This window comes from Necator americanus, chromosome II (assembly GCF_031761385.1).
Source record: "Necator americanus strain Aroian chromosome II, whole genome shotgun sequence".
Taxonomy (NCBI): Eukaryota; Metazoa; Nematoda; class Chromadorea; order Rhabditida; family Ancylostomatidae; genus Necator; species Necator americanus.
The window spans coordinates 39,011,176-39,037,389 of NC_087372.1; the positions used below are offsets into that span (position 1 = coordinate 39,011,176).

The following is a 26,214-nucleotide window of genomic DNA, read 5'->3' on the forward strand; positions in this document are numbered from 1 at the left end:
TCCTTTTCTCCTGGCGTCTCAAGGACACAGCTTAAGTGAGGAGCTGAGCAGGATTCTTAGCAGCAGTAATGCTTTTCTTTTCTCCTTTTCAGAATTTGCAGATTTCAAATTTTCGAATTTCAATCGGAGCAGAGCGCAATATCCTCTGCAAATTTTGATTTTTTATTTATATCATTATTTAAGTTTTTTATTATTATTTTACCTACATTGCTATTTTATTATTATTATTTTATTTTTATTTATATATTGTATTACATATTATAAATTATATTTATTATTATTGTTTTATTTTCATTCATATATTATATTATATTGTGTTAAATTATTTGGATTTTTTTTAATATTTATATTTAAACTTTATGTATATACTTTATTACTTTTCGCTCTTCTAGATTACTTTATAGTATTTTGTAAAATCATATTTTTTTGCTCAGCGGTTCAAAAATCCTTAAATCTTTCCAACATATCAGAAGTGCTCTAAGTGCTTAGTTATGAAACTAGTGAATCATTAGAGATTAAGATCTATTTTAAGTGACATAATTGTTTACCTACAAATTTTGTTGTTTACTTTTTCTCCTTGTTCTTCTAATTCGTACGTATCTACGGAGAAGTTTTCTGATGCTCAATAAAACGGTGCTTATTAGTTCATAGCTTCACTTTTTTTCTCGAATATTTTTATTTTCGTTTTTTTTTTCGTTGTTTTACCTCTCATATGGACGTTAGACGTTTGTTTATGTTGTTGTTTTGTTTAGGTGGCCCTTGGGTTAGTGATTGCTTTGCTGTGGGTGTGTGGGTGCTGTGTTGAATTCCATAGCTTAATTGAAACTCCCTGCTCCATGGATTTTTTTTTCCTTGGGAAAAGTTTTAATTCACGCGCGCTTCGCTTTAGCCGATGCGAACGAATTTTTTCAATTTTTTTTCACGAATTCCAAATTTTTTAAGTGATCACTAGAATTTCATACGAGCCCGTCACTGCTACTGCCTTCGAATCCCATGCATTTCTCTGGATGTTTGTCTCCACCTCCAGGTCGTGAATGTGCAATGGAGCGCAGCACATACGTATATAAGACTTATTTCTTCGTAAAGCAGCTTATTTACAAACATCCCCGAATGTTTTCATCAACAACAACAATTTCTAGCTTATTCCATAGGAGATTTTGATAGTGGGGCACCCATTTGGGTGCTACTATAAATATGTAAAAAAATAAATATAAGCAAAAAAAAGTTAAATTAAAAGATTTAAAAATATGTAAATGTGAAAATTTATGTAAAAACGTAAAATAATAATATTGATCAATAATAAAAGTGTAAAAATGTAAAATAATATGTGTACTTGATGATTGGTCCGGAGCAAAAATGATCAATCAATGTCCTTTGCCTAGCTTATTCCATAGGAGATTTTGATAACGGGGTCCCATTTGGGTACTAACAATATGTAAAAAAAAGAATAAATAAAAATACAAATAAATAAAATTTTAAAAAATTAAAAAATGTAACTGTAAAAGTTTATGCAAAAACGCAAAATAATAATATTAATAAATAAACATGCAAAAATGTAAAATGATATGTGTACTTGATGATTGGCCCGGAGCGAAATGATCAATCAATGCCTATGAATTACATTGAATTACAGCGAAATTCATGTGCCACTACCATTGTTTGTTGTTACCGTATCCCAAAAGGAATAGGAATAGGCTCTAAACACCTTTATCCTGAGTTCCGGAGTAATAGACGGCGGTAGGTGCTTTGATTTCATCTCGCTATGCAATCGCCTATTGTGGGTTTCCATCTAAGCCCCCGCTAATCCACATTCCTAAATAACAACTGCTGACCGGAATCAAGGTTGGTTACTGCTGCTGCTTCACTATAGTCACCTACAATCACATTTATATTACTGTAATTGTCGTGGTAGGATTCTTCTTCTTTTTTCAAACTAATTGCTTTGTTTCTGCATCACTCGCACTTTCTTAGCTGCGTAAGGTAGGGAGCAGACCTCAATAGGAACTCGCTGATCCTGAACCTGAGCCGATTTTTTAAATTCTTTATGAAAAAATACTCTATTGCCTGGACTATAACAATTAGAATTAAAACTGATCCCATGATTCTTCTAAATTTTAACGGAATAAAATTTGACTTATCTTGCATTTCAATTTCAATTTTTTTTTCATTTTTTTCATTTCAAATGATTCGAGGAATTCACCAAGTCTTGTAAGGTAGTTCTGAAGGTGAATGCTCACAATTCCACTAGTATTCTATTTTATTCTATTTATTTAATTTCTTTTTTACTTTATTTTTATTATTAAAATGGTTCTTCACTTCTTAGTATATATTAGTTTTTTACTGCAAATTATTATTGTTGTGAGTGATACAATCGAATAAAAACAGTAATAACGAAATTGATGATGTGGTGGAATGAATCAATTCGATATTATTATTATTATTATTATTATTATTATTATTATTATTATTATTATTATTATTATTATTATTATTATTATTATTATTATTATTATCATAATTTGAAATGTAACGAAATTTCATCATCAAACGAGTAGCTTTCGCATCCAGACGGATTTCCAATTCTAATAGCAATGCATGGATTCTCGTTGTTGGTTTTCCCTGTGTTTCACGGAATTCATTATTAGTTGAGCTACCAGCAGTTGAAATAAGAATAAGGATGCGAAAAATAAAAGAAGTAGAAAAATAAAAGAAATAATAACCAAGTATGAAAAAAACTGAGTTACAAGTGGCTACATTCAGGCTTTAGAGGTTCCCGAAAAATTTCTCAGTCTTATGCAATTTTTTTTTTGTCCAGGAGCGCTGACTATGTATTATACTTAAGGGCTAAACGCAAACACATATATGGTTAGCACTTCATACTTGTAGTATAGAGAAATTTAATTTATAGAGAAATAATAGAGAATTTCCATTCAGGACCTGGACCTGGAGTTTCTGTCGATGTCAGCGACACATTTTTTGTTGTACAGCGATAAACTGGTTGACTATATAACTTATGGATAATTACAAGAGAAAAAAAAAGAAAAAATCAAAAAAGTAGCTAAAATTGATGTTTTTTCTCACATTTTCTACTTACTTGCTTTGTTCATGAACGGGAGGTCTACTTTCACCTACTAAGTTCTCCAACCTAGCTACTGTATCCGTCGTATTCGGGCAAACTCCTCGCATTTCAATCCTTTTTTTTTACTTCGTGATTTTTTTTTTAAATCAAGCCATTAGCAAAGTATCTAGGGAATTAGAGGAGAACCGATGGAATTTCTTTTCCTTGGGGAGGATTTAACCTCTTTTTTTTTGGTTTTTGTGAAGGAGGTATGAGGAAAGTTTACGCTACAACAAAATCTCACCTGACAAAATCGGAGAATTTCCTTCTTTTACCAACTTCATGGGAAATAATCTGCTCTGTCAAATCAGCTGGTCAGGTCCTAAGTTTCATTCAACTCAATTTTTTACTGGATTCTTCTCGAATCCAGTTTTTTTTTTTTTTTGCCGCCCAAGAACTGAGCTAAGAGATAAGTTAGTGAGACAGAGTTGTTGCAAACAAAACATCTTCCTTAATACACATATACAATTATGATATAGAATATAATTAAATAATTTTTGTGCGAGATAAGTTTGTGGATAGATTTGTTGGAAACAAAACATTTCCCTTAAAAATTATTAATTATTAATAAATTTTTGTTCGTTAAATCGGTCTTCGACTCCAGTTGGACTTTGAGATGAACGAATGAAAATTTTTACGCATAGTTTCAACAAGAAAGTCAACATCTGGACTTTACACATATGTGCACAAGATTTTTTAGCGACATTTTTTTCGGATGCTATAGACATTTTGTATTCGTGAAAAAATTTGGATTATTTTTAATCAAAAAATGTGGAGCCATAGAAACCCATAGAACCAGCAAAAAAACCATGTGTTTCCCTAAAAATTGATTTCGTGGTTCATTTCAGCTGCAGAGTGCGACTGGCTTTTGCAAAGAATCCAGGAAAATAAGATCAATTCCGAATTTGCAAAAACATTCACGAGTGGTTCTTATTGGTAGCTCCGCTAACGAGGCTTTTGTGAAGTTAGAAATTTCGAAAAAACCTAAAAATGTCGCTAAATCCACCTTCCATTTTTTGTTATTATTTTATTTTTATTTTTTCCATCTTCGTAAAATTTAGAACGACTCATATCTTTGTTTTGCAAATTATTTTTTTGTCCTTCGTAAAAAGGGTGCGATTTGGAGATGATTTTTTTTTTGTTATTTGTAGGAAAGGGTGCGATTTTGAATAGATTCGATAGGAAATTCAACTGTTCTGAAGATCTGGAATATTTCTCTGGAAGTGATGATGGAAATCTACATTTCAGGGAATCGAAAATTTTAGCTGAATTCCACTTTCCGAGCGTTGGAATTCTGGAAAAAGCAGTATTTTTGCGCTCACTCACTCGAATTTCATTCAAATGTCACCCTCAGTCATGTTTTGAGGTTCTATTTTGAGGTTTAGCGAAAACACCTCATCACACCGCGTCGTACAATGTTCATTTCATGCATATTCTAAACGGATTCTGTTGATCCGAAACGCACGTCGAGGAAATACTGCTAAAAAAACGGAGGGGAAAAGATACCGAGGGAGGTTTTAGAGGATTTCATGGATATGTGAATGGAAATAGGGATCAGCATGGATGCTTTGACAACACATCACAGGTAGTGGGGAATTTTTGAGAAAACCGGAAATTTTTCTTAGAATTATGTTCGTTCCTGGAAAGACATGAACTATAGCCATTTTTCTTTTTTCTTCCGAAGCGTGAACAACTACCGCTGGAAAATCGCCCCGTTCCTACTTGTGAATAAATAGAATTTTTTTTCCGCTCGGATGTCCACACAATGTGTTCAATAGAACTTTTATGGATGACGGAAAACCAATGAATAGCAGCAGCAATGTGACGTGCATACAAAGAAATGAGGCTTTCGTGCGGACGTAATTTTATTTGGTATTGGTGCATTTTTACGTACGTAGAAAAACAAGTACACATGTACGGATGGATCTGTACGTACTTTCCCAAGGAATTTTTTTCTTTATCTTCCGGATCTTATCCACATTTTGAGAACACTTACTCCGGGTATATTTTACCTCCGCACAATTCGAGAACTGCTGGGAAATTTTATTTCTCGGTTTCTAGTGAACGGTAGGATATTTATATGTGGATTCCGGGAAATCATACGGGTTTGGATTGCTCAGGATAACTCTGGATCCCTAGCAGAAAGCCCTAACTCTGCATCATCCATATAGAGGTAGATTAGCTGGAGGAAAATAAAGAATGTGGAGGAAATTTCACTACAATTTCCAGATGCTCTGTTATGATTTTCGTTAGAGTTCCTTGATTTTTGAGATTTTCTCCAATGAATACTAGGAAAAAGAGGAAAAATCACAAAAATTCCACTAAAAAATTACAAAAAATCGTCATAATGCACCGATTTTTCTGGACTAAACATTGTGGTTATAGTTTCCGTTGGAGGATTAGCGAGGCCAGGTTCAATCGAGCTCAGTTCTTCCAAGCTCTACGTACTTTGGATCGCTTTAGAAATGGAAAACAGTTGAAAATTTCCGTTATGGCTCAAAATGCTACGTGTTTTTTTAATGGGGATATTGGAAGAAGTTCTAAGATTCTGTAACCTAATGGATAAAGAATAAAATCGAATCGATGGCGATCAATCGCTGATCAATCGCTTTGGGATGTACCATAGCGTTCAAGTAGGGTAGGCAGCTATAGCCCAAGTGAAGAGCCTACACCGTCTACGGTTCCCAGTCAAATCATTCCCGGACTTGTCTGGAAGTATAAACACACCTTCCTTACACATGAACAGGTCCCCGCACTCTATTGGTTAGGCCAGACACCAGGTTTAAAAACCTCAGCTTAGTTTCCACGAAAAGGCTGATTCACCCCTGGAATCATATGGATGACAGCAATAACTTTCACAATTTTACGTCTACATCCATGTTTTTTGTCAGTATGGCAGCAAAATTAATAGATTATATAAGTATAATTTTTATAAAAATACAAAGACTTTTGCAAGGAGCAAATCTTGTTGAAATTGTTGAAAATGTTGTTGAAAAAGCATTAAATTGAAAAATATAATTTTGAAAGTGGAAAGTGTTGGAGTAGCCCAAAAAAAATTGTTGCAAAGAGAAATCTTTAAGGAATACGTGTGTTCAATTCTCAAATCGTTCACTGAAACTCCCGCAACATCCCCCGAACTCCTAAATACTTATTATTTACGCGTTATTTTAGAAGATATGCGCGTATATTCCCATTTGCTAAGATAATTTTTCTAAAAATTTCCTTTTCTTTTTTACTTTTTTTTTGATAAATGAAAACGCGTTGAGAGCGAATCGAATTCGTGTGCATATCGCTAAATTTTCGCGAGATTTTACGCGCACGAGATCATAATTCCCGGATGCTTGTCAAGCGCATCCCGTCCAGAATCGAATGTGACAGGTGGTTTGTTGAGAGCCATGTAAAAATGATTGAGATGAATCCAATCAACCGCGAGGTTTTCCCAGCACAACTAAGGACGTTCCCCTGTAATTTCATACGTTTTACAGAAATTATTCTGGAGGATTCCGGGTTTGGATAAAGATTTTGTGTTTCTCAACTGAAAAACTCGATTAGTGCTAAAATTTTCCAGCTGTTTATTTACGTTTTTTTAGGATGGATCCAAACGTTCATCGCGTGTTTTTTTCCAGCAGAACTAAAAACGCTCAACAGTAGCTTTTCGCAGAAATTATTTTGAAGGAAAATTACGGATTTTTATAATGATTTTGTGTTTTTCTCTACTTCTGGCGCTGGAAAACTCGATTAGTGCTGAAATTTTCCAGCCCTTTAGGTTCCTTACTCCTTGAAAAGAAAACAATATTTCTAGAAGGAACAAGGATTTCTTTGGTCCCATACCTCTACGTTATTTCTGGCGAAAATACATCAAGATACGGTTTGCACAAAATTTACATACTTTGTTCAAGGATTTTTCAGGCTTAGATTCTTCTGCGAAGTTCCTGGATATGGGAGGAACTCAAAATTTCCCCATTGCCCACGAATCATTGTATCTCAACGTTATTTATTTGCATACTTGCTTGCTTCATCGCACGATATCCTTGCACTCAGGTTTCACTCGGGAAGAAAAAGCGGAAGGTTGAGAATTTTTGGGAAATTTTTGGGGATTTTCCTTCTTTTGTGAACCACAACCGCAATAATATATATGATGCTAAATCCCTAAATCTTTTCCTCATTCTGCCCCACCAAGGCAAACCTCATTCTCACCAGAGATCATTACGGACGGCATAAATGAGTTTCTAATGAGTTCATATTGCATGAGGCGCCGGCTTCATATAACGGCTTCATGAAATAATAATGTAGCTCTGGTAATATTCTCATTGAGCATTCTCTTCCGACTTTCCTACTTACTTCCTTCATTTTCCTCCTCTACGATCCCTTCCTTCTACGTCTAACTTCCTCACTTTTTTTTGGGGATAAAAATCATTAATGTGTGGAAATTCCTTGTTCAATTATTCTCTAGGATTCGAAATGGTACGAATTTATCCGGAGTGGCGAAGCGAAATTCTTAGGATTAGCCTAAAGCGATCTCAAATCATTGTTAAAGGTTTTCGGTGTTTTCTTCTTCTAATCTTTAGAAAATCCTGTAAACGTTCTAGTAAAAGAAATAAAAGTCACAGTGTGAGAGGATATTTTTCTGGATAGAAATCATTAATGTGTGGAAATTTCTCTTTCAATTATTTTCTAGGATTCGAAATGGTACTTTTTATGGATCATTTTACTGAATTTATTTTAACGAAGGCCAGGGCCCACCGGTAGCTGATGAGATATTATTCAGAAAGGGTCGCTTTAAAATTGTATTTTTTCCGAGTGTACTAAGTTCCCGGAACATTTTCCTTAAAATTATTGAATAGAAGTAGTGAGATTTGTAAACAAATAAAAAAATTATTTCACTAATTTCAAATTATTCCCTACAATGGTCAAAAACTTCTCCGTCAATGGATCAAAATATTTAAAAGTGCGTTGTAGTCAGATTTTTAGAGTATTGCTGCTGGGTTAAATAAAATAATTACCCTTGTTGTGAATCTTCTGTAGCTTAGGAATAAAATAATAAATAATAAATAATAATAAATAATAGGAAAATAAAGCAAAACTTCAAAAAAATAAATAAATAAAACTAAAACATTGCTGGAGCAAAATCTCGACTTCCTGGAGAACTTTTGTACTATTTGTATGCAGGGAATGATTTTCATAGATTCATTACTGGAAGAGAAATCGATAACCTCAATAACTATGCATCTCTAATAATACCTTTACCTCTATTTCTAATCAAGCAGGAGGGTAATTTTATACTTAACTAACTTTTATACTTAAGTGCGCGTTGAAAGACCTCCATTTATCACAAGTTTCTAATTTTAGAAAAATTAGATTCTCGCTAAAATAACAAATGTTACTTGCTATTGAAGAACCATATTTACTGTTTTATTTTTGTCAATTTTTAGGTAAACAAGTAGATCATCATCATTTGAAGAAAATACAGAATTCAGAAGCTGGTGATTTTATTCAGTATTTTACTTTTCAAAATTTTACTTTTCAATATTTTGCTATTTTTCAATATTTTATCCCGTATGATTCCTTAGAAATTTTTAGAAAATTCGACTCCTTAGATGTTGTATTTCTCTTTTTTTTGAAGGAATGTCGCATTACAGGACTTTAGGTCATAACAATGAACTAACCGGAGTCATATCCAAAATGTTATTATTTACTATTAATATTATTTATTTATTTATTTTAAAAAGTTTTTATAGTTATACATATAGATTTTATAATTGATTTTAACTCAGTTTTTTTTTTCAACAGACAAGGCTCTAACAGATAGTTTTTCCCCAATGGGACTCAACATAATGTTCCACTACATAGTTGTTGAAAAGAGAAGGGGAAACATCCATAGTCTACCGTTTTACTTAAATGCATCGTTGACAAGAATATTCAATTACTTTCATTGCTTGTTTTTCTTTTCTATACTAATTCCATCAGACTAAATTAGTTTTTTTTTCTCCTTCATTTACATCGTTGCAACATTTTTTTTTCCGTGGTGCAGACGTAGAAAATGGCATTTGCCACTGAGCCATCCTATTACTCTCCAATTTACTCCTTTTCACCTCATGTTACTCTCATCAGAAGTATACTTTTCGATGTCTAATGTATATTTTTAAATTTCATACGTTTTTTCGGGTAGATGAGAAGATTTTGAGGATTTTTCCCGTCGCTTTTCCATTATTATTTTAGCTGATAATGTAATATAAAAAAATACAAAAAATAAATAATGTATGTAATAATAATATGAGATAAAAAATATGTAATATAAACTGTGATATCAAGACTGTTTAGTAACACGTCTTAAAATGCATTCTGTAATAATCCTGAAATTAATTCCAAAAAATTCTGAATGTTTCTGAACTACTGATGGTTCAACTTAAATAAATACAATTCCTGGAAGCGTCAACCGTACAGGAATCGCAGCAACTCTCCAAAAAAACTCTGGATACGAACTATTTCACCTGCCTGAAGAGTAAATTTGTAGCGGTTAGCATACACGTCGTCCTGGATTCGCTCAACTACCTTAGCGCTAACAACACAGCTTTTAGGGGAGTGGTTGTGCGTGTGCAGAAAAGTGCAACATAGTTTAGTAGACGGATGGAGTAATTTACGTCGCCGAAAAAAAAAGAACTCTTTCAACACCCCACTTTTCTTTGCGTCGTAAAGGATTTTTTCATCATTTTTCAGCTGAACGTCTAGGAAAACAACGTTACGGAATTTTTTTAATGTGTAAAAAAATTAAATAAATAATTCACATTTTCCTTGTATTATTTCAGAATTGAGGTTACTTGAGTTTCTTTGAGAAACTCGGATGTAAACTGTAGGAGTACAAAGAATTATTGAAGCAAAATATTATTATAAATTATTAAGAAATATTTATCATTAAGATGCTTATCGTATCTCAATTACTGTAATATTTACGTTATAAAGCGAATAGCGAGTCCCTGCCGTCTTCAGAAAAAGGATAAGTTGGTTCGTCTGTTTAATAATAATACAAAATTATATAATATAATAACAATACTTTATAAGATTTCGGGAAAAAAAATAGCTTAAATATTACCTTTCAAGAAAATTTGATCATCTGGAGTCTGGATCGAACGATTTGTCTTCTCTGATCACGTTTTGATCTCTTCCAAAAATCCACAAGGCAGCTAGATTGGGTTTAGGATTTTTGTGAATTCAATAGCTTTCTATTCCTAAAGGTTTTATGGCCTTATGTTAGTTACTTAAGTCACTAAGCAATTAACAAATTTTTATAGGAAAATAGTTAAAGAATTCGATTCTCATGAAATCAGCCATGATCTTTTACGGACCGCATCAAATCGATATACCCGTTCGATTTCAATGTGGGTGGTCATCGCACACTATTTCGAATCATGACTGAGGAAGATGCTGCGTATTTCTGCTATTCACTCCTATTTTTCCTTCTTTTTTCCCAATTTTCTTCTATTTGCGAAAGTGGAATCCAGGGAATTTTCTCGAATATTTAAAACTGCAAATGAAGGATTTTTTTTCAAATAAAATCTTTGCATTTCTTCGCTTTTCTACGTATGGTTTCTTTTTTTTTGTAAAGTTTGGAAATCACTCTTACTCACTATTGTACTCGTCATTCACAACAAATATCTTTGAAATTTTTTTTGAACCTTCTTTCTTTTTTTGAACACAGTTCTGATGTCGTGAAGGATTTTGCTGGTGAATGCAAGATTCCCCTATCCTTACCCACTCAATCCACCTTTTTCTTCCCCCTTTCCGTAATTATTTAAAGTTCCAGGACCGCTTTTTCCCCTTCTCATTTACCCAACTTAGCTTTTCGTTTTTATTTGATTTTCTTATATGAAATAAATGAGTAAGTTACTGGAAACCTAGCGAATATAATTTACTAAGCTAAGTTATCACCTTTTTCATTTGCAACGTAGAAATTTCCAGAGTTGAATTAAAATTCATCGGGTGCTATTGAGTCATTTTCCTTTTCATTTTTCATTTCGTTTTTTGTTCCTGTTTTTGGCGCTCAGATATGAGTTTTGTGAGATCAAATCCGTTTTGATCTTCTAGATAACACTGCGTGTGATCGCCTTATTAGGAGTTTTTTCCATCTTTTCCAAGAAAATAACTCGATTCAAAATCAAGTCGTAGTGGTATCTTTAGAAAAAAATTCATGTTCGGCGTCGAGATTCCGTGCTCTTTTTTTGTGGATTTTCATTTACTTCTTCCAAAATCCTTTTAATTCTCCAATATTTGCTCTCGAAGACATATTTAGAGCTTTTATTTTCTTTTTATGAGCAAAAATCATTTGAAGAATCTTGAGAATAAGTACTCTGTGTCAAAAGACCCAGGTCTATTTTTACCTCAATTTCTGCTCTGTATCGAAAGAACCAGATTTATTTTTATATCAATTTTTTCTCAGGAATTCACCTTTTATTTTCTGGAATTTTTTAGAATTTTTTTTCTTTTCTCTTTTATTCTGAAATAAAGCCGTCCTCAAAGAGTTTGCATAGACTTCTCTGACCTTTCTTTTATGACCTTTCCTTTCTTAATGAATACGATCGTAATTTTTATCGAACCAGAACTATGCGTAGAGAATCTTCCGGTTCTTTCAGGATCATTGAGATTTTCCGTCCAAGAAGAGGGCGTCAATTTAGTTCTCGAATTTCTTTCGATGCCTCAATAACACACCAACATCAGCATCAGCCATAGTCGATTAGCCGCGTCGTCATCTTCTCGGCTGCATCCATTACGGGAAGTGCGAATGAACGAGGTGAGCAAACAAGATTTCCCCGAGTTTTTATCATGCGAGGGGTTACTGTAAAGGTGGTGCTTACTATTATTGTTGTACTGTAGTCATAAATAAAGGACGCCTCTCTATCCACAGCAGAGAAATATTTGCATCTCTTATTTCTACGAAGTCAAGAAAATAGGTTGGAACTTCCACAAATTTTTTTTATGTCTTCTTCTTGGTCTTATAATTTTTATTTTTTCTCCCTTGGATTTTCCTCAAACCTTTGCGAGAATTTTTTTTGCAGTATATCGTTGAAATCAGTAGATTATAAGGAAGTTCATAGGTAATTTTCTTTCCATGGAACTATAAATTACCTTACGTTAGAGGATTTTTTAAAATTCGTCCTAATAAATTAAATAATTACGAAAACATCGCTCTAAAGTCCACATCGCTTCAAATGTGTTAGAATCGCTAGTGGTCAAAAAGAAAAAAATTGTCAGTCTTGTTCGGATGGGGATTTTTCCCTTAACCTCTCTTTTCCTCAAAATGTAAACGATTAAAACTACTTCAGTTTCCTATCCAGTGTTCAAACACGTCGATATTTTTGGAAACTGTTACATGTAACTGGTAACTGCGTCTGTAATCACGGAAATTTTTCGAATGTATTGGGTAAAATCGTGATTTGTGTTTGGTAAATGTGGAATGCTCAGCACTGAAGAAGAATTATGGTCACATTACATATACGTATAGCGTAGAAGGTGATTGGGGTTTTGGTTTGAATCCAGAAACAAATTAGGGAAAATTGCCGTGAATGAAATGGGGGGCGTTCACAAAAAGTGCTCCGACTTTTGATGGTTTCTGGATTAGCCACGGCGCGAAAATTAGGTGCTTCATCGTGGTGCGAAGCCGAACGGCGCCTAAAATGAAAACTTTCATGCTTTTTTCTGTGCTCAAAAACGGAATTTACCTCTTTTCTTGGAAATTTCTTAGAAATTTCTCGTTCTAATTCTAAATCTCTACAACATATTAGGTCCAGTAGTAAATCGACCTCAAGTTATCTTTCTCAGTTGTGGATTGTTGTGGTAAAAAAATAAAGTAAAGTAAAAATACAAGTAGTTTTGCAATTTCCTGGTCGTGATTTTCACCCGAAAAGCTGGAATTTCAATAAAGAAGGAATTTTTGAAGAGATTAAAGTAAAGAAATTCCAAAAATTGAGAGCATGATCCTAGTGAGTGGGACAAAATAATTTTTTTTCTTATAATGATTTTTTTGTTTATTTTGCTGATATTTTACTCGATTTGTTACTACATTAAATTAATTTACTATTATATATTTTTTGTGAAGTAATGGAGTTCTATCCGTCGATCTATACATATGTATGTAGCTGTGATCTCTCATGATCGCGGCTTTTTCCACGGTTTGGGACCTTCACGTCTTGGAGATAATATAGCGATCTCCTCAGTCCACGACTTCATTTTCTTCTGCACAAATATTTAGTGCACTTAGACATCTCGGTGGATCCTTAGAGCACACGACATTTATTAGTTTAGACGGGCGATACTTCTGCTCTTCTTCTACATTTCTCGGAGTGTTCGGTTATGTGCACAAGTTGTTCCCGTCGCGACATTTTCTTCACTTTTTTCTGATTCATCTACACTCTTTTATATTCTATTCTATATTACATTCCATACTTCTAAATTTTATATATTTTATATTCTGTATGCTTCATATTAGATGCATTCCTGGTCGTGTTTGTGTTTTGCAAAGTTGGAATTTCAAAAAAGAAGGAAATTTTAAATATTATATACATGTTTTATATTCTATTCTACTTTGTGGTTGCCTCGTAACATTTTTTTTAATACGAATCTCATAATTTCAATTTTATATGGGACCTAATCACTTCAATATTTTTTGTAACGATGACAACTACGGCCCTAGCACTTAATAGTGGTCATTTCTGCCTATAAGTAGTCATAAAAGTAAATGTGAATTGCCTCCTTTGTGCCTATTTCCTCACTTCGAGCTGTATATAGTGTTTCGGGCCCAAATCGCTACATCACATCATTATCTTTAACGTATCCTGCTCCTTATTTATCCAGTGAGATATTTTTTTAGAAATATTCCTGCTGAAAATGGTCATTTTTCAAAAAAAAAGAAAGAGAAGCCCTCTTTTGAGGAGGGAAAATCTTCTTTTTGGTTTTTTTTTCTGTGGTTCTTATGACTCCATATCGATTTTATAGTAATAACAATTTCTAGAAAAGAACACCTTTGGAAAGTTTGTAGAAATTCTTAAGAAATAAAGGTCCGGACTCTACTACTACGGAAAAAAGTGTTTTTAAATTAATTGACCTAGCAAAAAGGTATTAAGAGGTTACAGAGAGTTTGAAAAGAGGTGAAACCAAAACTACCGGCTCTTAAAGCGTCAGAAAAATTCAAAATTGGAAACGAAGATTTTTTTTTTGAAAAAAAGGGAACGAACTTTAAAGAATGAGAAAAGAAATTTTCCTTGAATTCTGAATTTAAATGAAATCGAAATTTGAAATTTATTGTAATGCATAGGACTTGTTTCTCTGTTAGTGCTTTATTCAACAATGAAAAATTCATAGAAGAATTAGAAAAACGCATTTATGAGAACTCGCCCATAAATATTTATGCGTTACTTTATGACACATGTAGTCACGAATCTTTGCATGGAACTGCAAGACAATCGTCATGGATAAAAAGTTGTCGAAGATTGAAGAAAATGGAGGCAATTCTAGTACAACTAGCAATAAAACGAATGTGTATAAGTGCACCTCCTCGAGAGTAAGCGCTTGATTGCGCAAGCTCGTACAGCCCATACCTTAACACCTCAAATTTCAATTAGTTCCCGAATCAAATAAGAACGCCGAAATAACCATGGTAACCCTTACCAACGGATCTATCGATTCGAACTATCCAGAGAAAATTTCACACATTGAAAATAAAAATGAAAATGTGTGAAAATAATGGTGGGCTATAAACTTTTACGAGCTCACTATTCATCTTCTTTCAATTTTCTGGCTGTGATGTGAAGTTCCTCGTTAGGATTTTACCTAAGGAAATGTTTAGGTACTGTTATTTTTTCCAACGCCCAACGCTGCTTTGCGGTTTTTTTTAACTTTTAGGCGAAAGGGAATTTAGAAGAGAGCAGGAAAAATAGAATAAATAAGTAGTACCTAGTGAAATGTATCCAAATCTTGATCCATTTAGGACTTTTAAATGGACATTATTTAAGTTAAACCCTAAATAACATGGAAATCGTTTGGTTTTTGTCACCGTTAGCTCCTACAAATTATTTTCTGCCTCTTCAAAAAGATGTAGAGAAAAAAGAAAACCCAAATAGGAGAGGAAAAGTTTTGAAGCAGAGGGGAAGAGCCGAAAAAGTTAAGGAGACTTGAAGTTAGACCACTGTTGAGATTTCCTTGGATTCTTTTTGGTTTTTTTCTTTCTTTTTCTCAGAAGTTTCTTGAAATCTAAATGGATCCAGTGTAAGAATGTTTTCTAAACACTATCGTATAGAATTTTCCAGTAATCCATTTTTTTCTTATTCAAACATATGGAATCCATAAACCTGAGCCTCCTCCTATTGGTACAATAAAAATCCATGCATAAAAAACGGGCAATAGAAAAGCACCTGTCCAGAAAGCAACCTCAAAATACGCTAAGAATAACAAACAGCATTTGAGTCACCATTGCTGAAATTCTGGAATCGACGACTTCTCCAATTTTTTTTTCAGTGAGATTGTAGTTCGTATACTCGTTCAATCGCAATCTTCTCCTTCTCATCCGCTCGTTCCTTCGTTTTATTCTTCGTGCAATTTCTCTAAGCACTTCTCCTTAAAATCCCGAGATGAACTACTTCGGAAAGGATTCCCCGTACATCCGGAAACTTCATCGTCTATCACCATTTTTAATCCTTCTCGAATCCTCTGATCGTATAAACCTCTTCAAGTGCTGTGGGTCTAACCGATGCCGTGTGGATTACGAGGGCTCACTACTGATGCGCTGGAGAACTCTTGGAGAACTCCAGAACTCATAGCGAAACGGCCACGGCTAGTTCGTCTCATATCCTTTCCTTCATCAGTTCAGAAACTCTTGAAATTTTCTTCCAGAATTCTCGAATTTTTCTTCTAAGTCGTTGTTGTATTTGCTGATAGGTGATTTTTAATATTTTTGTATCCTTTTTTTTTAGCAAAGCAAGATTTTTTGCACTTGTGTTTGATACTCACATGATGCGAGATGAGGAAATCTGGGAATTTTCACCTGCCTGTCGGGGTTTTTTTTTTCTGGCGCCGTTTTTCCTTCTAGCTGTTTATGTGCAGAAATACCTACCTATCAATTGCGGCGGGTATTTAATAGCATATCGATTACATTAAAAGTAAGGAATTTTATACCTTTCCTGTTGAGAAAAATCTATACTTCCAATCTTTCCTTAGAAATTATTGACATGATTTAGACAGCTAAAATAAGTTCTTAATAATTTGTTTTAACAGCAGAGAGAGGATATAATTTGTTTAAGGATGGTGGGATGATGCGGGTTGGGTTGCAGTATTTTGTATGTTTCTGAATTCTCGAAGTCCGTTCAACCTAAAGTTAAATCTTTTCTTTAATCTCTGCTATCATCGTTGAGTTTCGCTGTATATATTGTACTGCAAAAATTATTAAAAAAAAATATATCGCCTAATAAGTTATCTTCAAATTTTCTTCGGGTTTTGCGAATCTGTCGTTATAATATTTTTAGATAAAAATTCCTATAAGGATTTACTTTTTTAATACATCTACCATAAATTGCTTTTTAGTGTGAAAACGCCTAAAAGTGGTAAATGATAAGGAATAGGTTGAATCCAAGAAATTGCCAGAAGCGTTGTCATAATCCTCTAAGTTCTGCCGCCTACATTCTACTACGTATAAATAAAATAAAAGAAGTTAACCTAGTGATTTAAAGAAAGATAAAAATAAATAGATACAGAAACAGTTTGTAGAGGAATTGGGGAGATACAATTGTGATGAAGTATAAGAGCGATTTAAGTAAGAAACATAGAAAGAAAAAATAGAATATAAAAAAATATACATGTATGTAAAATTGAGCTCACCTTTTTATTTATTCTATAGTTTTTTTTTCTAGGACGGGAACAATCGAAATAAAACATTTTCGGGATTTTTGCATACGAATGAATGATTATGAAGAGAAATAGTAACGGTTTTCCGATCGAAGCTGTTTTTCATTCCCATTTCTATTTTATTATTAGATGTAGACAATATTTTATAACAATGCAACTTGCTCTATCATGAAGAGCTGCTAAGAAACCTTTTTATTATTAATGCGCTTAGAACGAACCATAACATTAATTTTTCACCAAATCCACAAAGTTTAGGATTGAAAAATCAGCACCAGTTGCCAGTCAGTCGTCGCATCCTTTTAACCCACGGAACTTTTACCGTTCATTCGTACCGTGGCACATCCAAAATACACTAATCACCATCAATTCACCGTCACCAGCGAACAGTCACCAAATAATATTTTCCTCCCTATTTTCGTATTTATTGACTTGAGATTTCACCAGGATACGGTAGAAATAGGTTGGACGCATCTAGTGAAATTTCCTTGTTTGGCTTTCCTTAACAATTTCCAATATAAAAAATCATACAGACGGAAACAATCTCAGAAATATTTTTTTTTAAAAATTGAATCGAACAATTGAAGGGTTTTTTCACGAAGAAGTGAATGAAAGTCATCCGTCTTAAAAAAAATTCAAGAAAATTCTGCTTCATCTTTGATCTATAAGTTTGAAAACAGAGAAGCAGCGGTTGTACGTTGGCTACTTGGTTGAATCATTGAGCACTGCGTTTTTCCTAATTTTCAAAGTTTGCTTTATTTTTATTAAATAATTAGTCGTTACAATCATTTTGAAGTAGTAATGATAGCAACTAATATCATCTAGGAGATATGTGCCTTCTGTTTTTTTTCTCTTTCTATTTTTCTGTAAGTTCCATCTTTTTTTTAATTTCATTTTATTTTCGTTTATTTTATTTTACAATTTATTTTTTTAATTTTTTATTTTATTTTTAAGTTATAAATAATACTTACCGTAGATTTCATTTAAAAAAACGAAAGAAAGTAGACTGATTCTCGATTTTTTGTACAGATATCCTAATGCATGTATTTGAGCACATCCTTCTGTCGGTTTCAATTCCACAACCATCTCCGTTTGAGAAAAAAAAATTGCAATGCAGTTGAATAAAGCTGAATTGTTTTAGGAAAAATTTTTACGAGAAAAGAGACTCAGAAACATTTATTCCCTTTTATTCCTCTTTTCTTCCTTTTGAAAGTTTGAAGAATATGTAGCTTTTTACATATGCAGCCTACAACTTTTTTTTCACATTGCACTGGGAAAAGGAATTGGAATGGATATGCTGTGAGTACTGTATTCGAAAGATCACATAACGCTGGGAAATTTCTTTTGGCAAAATAAAATTGTTATGAATTAAATAAATAATAATAATAATAATAATAGTAAAACTAAAATAATAAAATACTAAAATAATGCTAATAATACTAAAATATTCCTACTGAATGGGAACTGAGGGATATATTGTGGAAATCCATGAGTTTTTTGAAGGATTTTTTTTTGCCAATAATTCCCCTTTGGTCCTTTTACTTTATACCTAAATCCAAGTCTGAATGCTGCAATAATCCATAACGTACTCCGATATGTAGATAGTAAATAGCTCAAAAATTGTGGGGTTTGAAAAATCTGCTCAGAAACACTATATTTATTATTTTCACGTAAGCTTGAACGTTTAGAAGCCTTACTGCCGCTCTTGTAAAATAAATGTTCAAGACTGTGTAGAAAAATTATACGAAATCTTTGTTCTCTCAAAATAATCATTATAGAATTTTTAATTTTATTACTTGTTACAGTATTAATAATCAGAACCCTTCATCCTTCATGTGTAGATAATTATTTGCATAGGTTTTGATAGAAAAAAATAAATAATCACGAAACAAATATCTCAGTGAAGAGATTTTTCTTGGAGCTTTTGAATTTTTCTATTCAAAGAGAATTCTCCTCCATTTATGAGGCAGCTAGCTTTTCGTTCTCATTGCTGTCACTAATTTTCTGAAATGGCTATTAATATTTTTCTATTAGCCTCAAAAATTGGTTAATTTTGGGGTCACTCCCAGGTAAATCATATATTGCTGAGTTTTTTTTTTCCCCGGGGCAGGTGTCACGGTAACTTTAAGGCTTATACGTGGAACCCTTTCCACTTTTCCATATTCTCCGTGAAGTCTGTCGATGATTAAGAGATTTCTCGGGAAAAATAATCTTTGAAAATTTCTGGAAGCGAGCTAAAGTGCTTTTTATTTGTTTCCCCTCAAGAATTTCACATTATTCCTTCATAATTTTGTAGACCAAAGCACTCCGTATACTTTTTTCCTCTTATTTACGGTAACCATTGGCTTTTTCTACGATTCTCCATGATATTTTTATTTCCAGAAAATGTTGCTACACTTGCTGACACTCCTCAGCATTGCGCTTGCCATCGAATATCCATGGACATTTGACAACGACCTTTTTGGAGGTAAGTGTTAGGAAGCTGTTGAATATCAAAGAAAAACAAAAACATCAAGTAAACATTGAGTAATTTGGAATTCTTCGTTTGTGGAAATCTTCGGACCAATTTTTTTCAGGGATCTTTTAATTTTTTAGCAATAGAAAAAATTAGAGAGAGCAGAGAGAAAAGAAGAACCTTTATCATAAAATGATTCTCTTTCTTTAAAGAAAAAAGGTAGTGAGCGAGGTAATGGATGGAAAGCATTATGTGAAAGGAATAAAATGTTATCGTTCACTCAGCCCGAAGAAAAACCTCAGTGGCCCAGAGAAATTAACCGTTGGTGTGGTTTCCGGATTGCTTAGGATAATAACACCCTTCGAAACTAGCTGCAGTTCCATTATAAAGTTCCATAACCGAGAAAATAGGTGGCATTGAGGTCAATCCTAACCCTAAAATGCGCTTCAGACGTTTACGTTCAGGTTACGCTTATGTTTAAAATATAGAAATATGAAACTTATTTTCATTTAATTTGGGAGTACCATAAAGCGGGTAACACTTCCGTAAAAAAAAAAAAATAGTAAAAGCAAAGTAGGACTTGGAATCCACAACAAATTCTTATTAACGCTGATTGTTTGTGAGTTGTTTTTATTCATTTTCAGTTTACAAAATATATTTACGTTTTTATTTCTTCATAATTATTTAAAAACAAAAAAAAAACCGAAAGACCTAGACTGAATATTTTCTTGAGTTCAAGGTGGGTAATTATTTTGATCGCTGAGCTGTGGAGATCATTAGGAATCCTACTGAAAGCCTGAAGGTCTGAGGAATCTTTGCCGTTAAGATTTTCAGCGGAGAATGTAGGAAGATTTGGCTACAATATTAGGATAACTATTACGAGAAAATCGGCGCTGAACGAGTGAAAGAAATTTTCCTGACAATAGATCCACATAGTGGTCAGTTCTGGATGTGCTGCTGTTGTTTTCAAGACTGCATAAGGGCTGAAATTCTCTGCAAAATCTGGATCTTGAGGGGAAAACTTCTTTGGGTACAGTCACTGAGCTAGTGTCAATTTGTGCTAAAGATAGAGTAAATTTATTTGGACTTAAGCTCTATGTACATGCAAAATTTTTTGGAAAATCAATAGAAACTACGGAAAGTCATAAGGTTTAAAATTAGAATGAAATCCAATAGAAATTCTAACCACTCTATAAGATTATACAGTTCCACTCATGTCCATAGAACTGTCTCAAGCTTTTAAAGTACAATTGCTACAGTAAACCTGACGCTGTACTGGTCTTTCACCTTTTTTTTTTAGAAATTCTACGCCTTTATGATGCTATTTTTTTGTTTGTTTAGCTGATTTTTTAAAATCAATGCTAGCTATACATGCAAAACAAAGCTTTACAGAGATTCAGTTGTACAAAAGAGGTCTCCTTAAAGCTAAGGTAAGCTGAGAAAATCCTTAATTTGATAACGCGAACTAGAAGTAAGGAATCTTCGATGACAAAATTTGAGATTTCCAACGAAAATAGAGAATTTTTTCTATGAAATCCTTATTTGGGTGGATTGGAGGAGCCTTGCACAAGTTCACTATAGGTTCCTTTGTATTTTCCGTTCAATGAATACGTTTTCAGAGACAAATAAAAGAACAAAATTATCGGAACAAATTCCTAACCACATCGCTACACATAAAGCAAACAGAGAAACTAATTGGTAGCACTTGTCAATTACTTCTACTGAAATCCCCAAGGCTAAATCCTGATAGTAAGCTAAGGATTTGCGAATTTTCGAGAGCCATTCTTATCTCCAAGGGTTTTCCTCTATCCTTAACGAAGAATCCGCAATCCCGTGGACATTAATCATATGAATTCAATTACATGCATATTTTTGGGGACATATTGGACAACATTCGCAAATAAAAACCTTTATCTGTTTTTTTTTCTAGTAATAATAATATAGCAGAGTCAGCTGCTGCTGTTTGCCATCATTCATCCATCATTTTTTCCAGTTTTTATCCAGACATGTATGTATATCTTCTGTAGAAGTTGTTCTGAAAAAATTCTGAGTTTCTCCTTAAGAAAAAAATTCTTCTTAAGATTTTGCTCCACTGGAGATCCTATTTTATAGAACTGCTAAAAAGTAAGGAAAAATTAGAGTGCTTAATGGATTTGTGCATTCGTATAAAAAACTATCCTCGGGGGTGGGGGAGTGTAGCGCAAATGGTAAGAGGTGATGCGACTGCACTCTCGGTCGGTGTTTCGGAAACTCTCTGGAACCAGCTAGGCTTTTCATCTCCTCGAAGTCCAAAAATAGGTGCCAAACTTGTCAGGGAGGACTAAAAAACAATATCGTCACATTGGCTAACCCCCCACGAATTCTGGAACCTGGAAACGATTCTGGTTTGAAGTGAACGCATTCCAAGTGGATTGATTAACGTCAGACACTTTCTACTTTTATAAAAGACTACTAATGAGGTTTACGAGGAGTCCCCGGTTGACTCGGTCTCACCTCGTTGGTCATCCGATGAAAGTCATCCTAAATACGTATTCGGTGGAACGCTCCATTAACCAGAGGGAAGCAGAGCTGTGGAAGACCTATGGCCGACCATAAGTCTTCTTTTTTTGCTGAAGATTAAATGGTGCTCCGATGGTCACTATACGATCAACCCCATCCCTTTTCCTATTTCTGGTAGTTCCAGGAAAATCTAATCCAGGAAAAGTGAGGATTTCTCTGTAGATCTACAAAATATTACGCGAGTTTTTCGCTCTTCCCTTCCCCTTCAGTTGGAATTTGATCGCTCGAGGTGGTTCTGAGTGAATGTAGGCAGTTAACCACATTTAGGATTAGCAACGTTTCAAGGATAATTGTACTCTGCAGCGCACTTTGACGTAATATATAACAGCAGGTAGGTGGATTCGGTGGAATATTCTATAATACCCCGGGGGAAAAACCGTGAATTCATTCTTTTCCTCCCACTTAAACACCAATGTCCAGGAATTTTTCGGGAAAAGCGAGCGTGGCTGGGTTCACGCGAAAATTTTCGCCTTCTCAAATTAACACCGCAACCGCAGCCCATACATTTAATTATTTCACATCTTCCCACAACGCTTATCTCAGCCGCGGATTTTTTTTTTCCATTTGCCTCGCTGCTCGGCAGCATTTCCCTCTCCCTCTCACTCTTTTCCTCTTTTTCCTGCAATCATCTAACCAGCCAGCCAGCTCTGAGCAGCACAACCCCATCCCATAGGTGTACCCATGTTTGAAGCCAACCAATCGCTTCCATTTAAGGATCTCCCCTAATCGACATCCACGCTTATTAGTGGTGCTTTCCGGGGCACTATGCAATTAATGTGTTGCACGACGACGTCGACTTCGTAATTTGAGCGTTCCCACGTTAGCGCCGTCGCCTCGCATATCTGATTCCTACTGCCTGCTTCCAGCCTCATTCCCGCAACGATTCACGATTCACACAATTCACATTGCCCGCGCCACCTCCGCTATTAATCACCGACCGGTTTTGAGGTTACCGTAGATTTCCTCCGTTCGCGATTCCACGAATCCCACCACAGCGACTTTTTGATGTCCACATTTTCATAGGAGATCTGGCAGATCATTGCGTTTATCTTGCGTAAGGACCCCGAAGAGGAAACATTTATTTTATTTTATTATTTTATTTGGTCACCAACTTATTAATGTAGCTCCGTCTTTATGTGGTGAACTCTTTTTTTTTTTTTTTTTTTGGGGGGGGGGGGATATTTTATTGCCGATTTGCCGATGTTCGACTGTCTTTGAGTCTTGGCATGTTGAAAAGTAGTTTTTAATTGATTTTCTTAATTGAATCGTAATTGATTAATTGATCTGAGCTGTAGCCAAGATTGGTGTTGATCTTCTTTTATTAAACAACAGGTAACGTTTCGACGTTATCGCCTTTATTTTATTTCATACACTTGATCAGTAATTTTAACTGATTTAATTTAATTGAATTTTAATTCTAACTTTAATCTAGTTCCGTCTTTATATGGTGAACAGTTTTTTTTTTGGTACAAAAAAAAGAAAGAAATAGGTTTTTCTCAATAAACAACATCGGAGAACGATTCCAGATTTTTTTTTATTATTTATATTATTCACTTTGAATATTTTTTGCCTAGTATGAGAAAACAGTTCTAGTCATTGGTTCGGAAACAAAGTTAAGAAATTGTTGACTAATAATTAACTCCCTAAAGGATAGATCCTAGGAATTTCGCAACCTTAACAATTTATTTCTCTTCAAACTATGATATTTCTAAGAAATAAAAGAAAACCTGCCGTAAAAAACTGTAGTCAGCGAATGTATTCCAGGAAGCCTTGAAGGGATGGATTGCATTGAACTTTCTTACTTTAGAAAAAGTTTCAAACGTTTCAAAGTTTTCTTTGTTTTCTATCCGATAATTTGTACTCGGCTATTTTCACAAACTTATTTTCCTGAGTATCACTCCCGGACACGTTAATAAAATTTATAAGCTTTCTAATCCCGCTCTAAATTTTTAAATTGAAGTAGCTTTCAAATTTCAAAAAAATGGGTATATAACGTTTAATAGTCTCAAGTTTTTCCAACTATGTGTACCTCGACTCTTTGTGGAATAATATTTTAAATCCTTTCTCTTCCCTTTCGCTGCTTTCACCGTTGTTAGCTCACACTTTCTATGCTTTTTTCGGTTATCCTAGCTTAGGTGTGGGACTTTCACACCTCAACATAGAAAAACGAAAATTATGTATACTTCTTTACGTGAGGATTTTTAAGACGACAATTTACGCTGAACATTTTTTTGAACTTTCAGATGTTTTTGTTTTTTTTTTGTAGAAATCCAAAGAAATATTGAATGAATCTTTTATTTTAATTGAATTTTAATTTTATTTGAGTTTTAGAATGAGAAAATTATTGTCAGAATAGAACTAATCACAGAAATTTTGAAAAGCGGGGGCGAGTTTACAAATGAGTTCATTACTTCTATACACATACATAAATGCGAGCCGAACCATACATGTCCCCGGTCTGTGTGATCGCGATCGATCGACTTTAGATCAGCAAATTCATTACAAGGATTGAGACGCAGACTCGGCCACATTTTACGGGAACGCTTAAAAATCACAAAAACTTTTCCTAACGGTGGGAACTAATTTCTGGGATTTTGTTAACTATGTTAGTGTTAGTGATGTTGTTAACTATGTGAATCTATGGAAATATCCTAAGGATGATGTCCAGAGGATTTTTCATGTGTGACAATGACACTATGTATTTACTTGCAAAGTTGAATGCTTGTTTAAATACAGTACAGTAGTACGCATTTACTTGGCTGGTCCAGAAAATTACGTTTTTTTCTACAGTTTCGGTGTTACATTCCCTTGATCAGCAGTGGAATTTGGAGAAAATCCCATAATCATGCTTTTCCCGGATACTATCATTTGTCAAATTGGTGGATAACAGACGACTAATTTCTACTCTAGAAAAAAAAATTACAATCTCCAAGTTTTCTCTTCTTGAAACCTCGGCATTTGGAAGTGTATTTATGTATATTATTATTTAGACCTCGAACTATTTTCAGACCTTTGAAAAAGACGGGTTTGTCGAAACGTCAGGCCAATAAAAAAAGTTTCACCTGAACCTCGTTGGCATAAGAAGAAAACATAAAAAGGAATTACGGGTTTTTTTCTTTGAATTTTTAGAATGCGAGAAATATTACCTTCTGCTCCGAAGGAGGTTTTGAAAGGAAAATTGGGAAATGTCATACAAGTCTTAGGGAAATCTAGAGAACATTCCACTTAAATCGATGACTAAATCCTACGGATTCACAGTTGTACATGGATTAGAAGCCTAACTAATCGACCCGGAATAGTCAAGTGCCCGATAATTCCATGAACACCATTAGCTATCCACCGATAAATGCAAATGAAGAACGCTTCCACTCTTCGTGTTCGATAGAAGTGTATTTATTATTTGATTTTATGTGCACATAACTATAAATCTTAGGGTACGTTAACACTAAGGTGTAAATAAGACTAAGGATACTAATTTAACACAGGGAATTAGAGCTGACTTTTCCGCAGAAAACTGCAGCTCGCTTTTTCTTTTTTTTTTTTTTGCTCTATGCAACATTCCAAATGCGGATCACATTTCTCTTATATCCTAGAAATTCCGAGACTTCGATTCGAGAAAGAGAAAAATTTTAGAGACTAGGAAAGAAATATCTTTGACATAAGAGAAAAAGTATTCTACATACAGCTTAGTATGTAGGTTAATTACCACTGAAACTATTAAAAATCTTTGAAAAATTCCTTGTTCTTAAAAGTTTTTTCATCAGTAACCCTCTGGTTAATTTAATATGATTCCTCAAAATTTTTCCAGTGACTATTTTTAAATTTTTGTGTGCTTTTTTGCAGTTTTTGAAAGGAATTCGCGTTAATTTGCGGAATTTGCAGGATTAATGTCATAAAATGGTGCAGCTGACTTTTATTTAGCACCACTATTCGGGATTGAGGTTCAATTCCTCTTCCTAGCTTGATTTTACTCTCATTTGAGAAATTATGGGAGATTCTTATCACTTTTCGTGAAGAAAATATTTTGAAAAACTCAATTTTTCGAAATTTTAGTGCTATCCAACCTGGGCTCACAACACTTTTCATGGGAAAAATATTTGAAAGAAAATTACTTTTTTCGAAATTTCAGTGGTGTCCATATATCCATTATATTTTCCAGAAAATATGTTATTGGTCTATTTAATTTTTGTATGTAGCT

The 26,214-nt window shown here is 33.9% G+C and overlaps 1 protein-coding gene across 2 annotated transcripts in view; it reads left to right on the forward strand.

Annotated features, from left to right (window-relative positions):
• Positions 1 to 11,894: 11,894 nt before the first annotated feature.
• The window catches only part of RB195_020790 (uncharacterized protein), a gene marked incomplete at both ends in the record, with an annotated part of 30,790 nt that continues 16,470 nt past the window's right edge, over positions 11,895 to 26,214 (forward strand). The window contains 2 exons of one of the 2 annotated variants that reach the window (XM_064189258.1): positions 11,895 to 11,903; positions 19,385 to 19,469. In XM_064189258.1, coding sequence (XP_064045138.1) covers positions 11,895 to 11,903; positions 19,385 to 19,469 — 94 coding nt within the window. Of the gene's footprint in view, positions 11,904 to 19,384; positions 19,470 to 26,214 lie in introns of those variants that run through there. The other variant, XM_064189257.1, reaches the window with a different exon arrangement.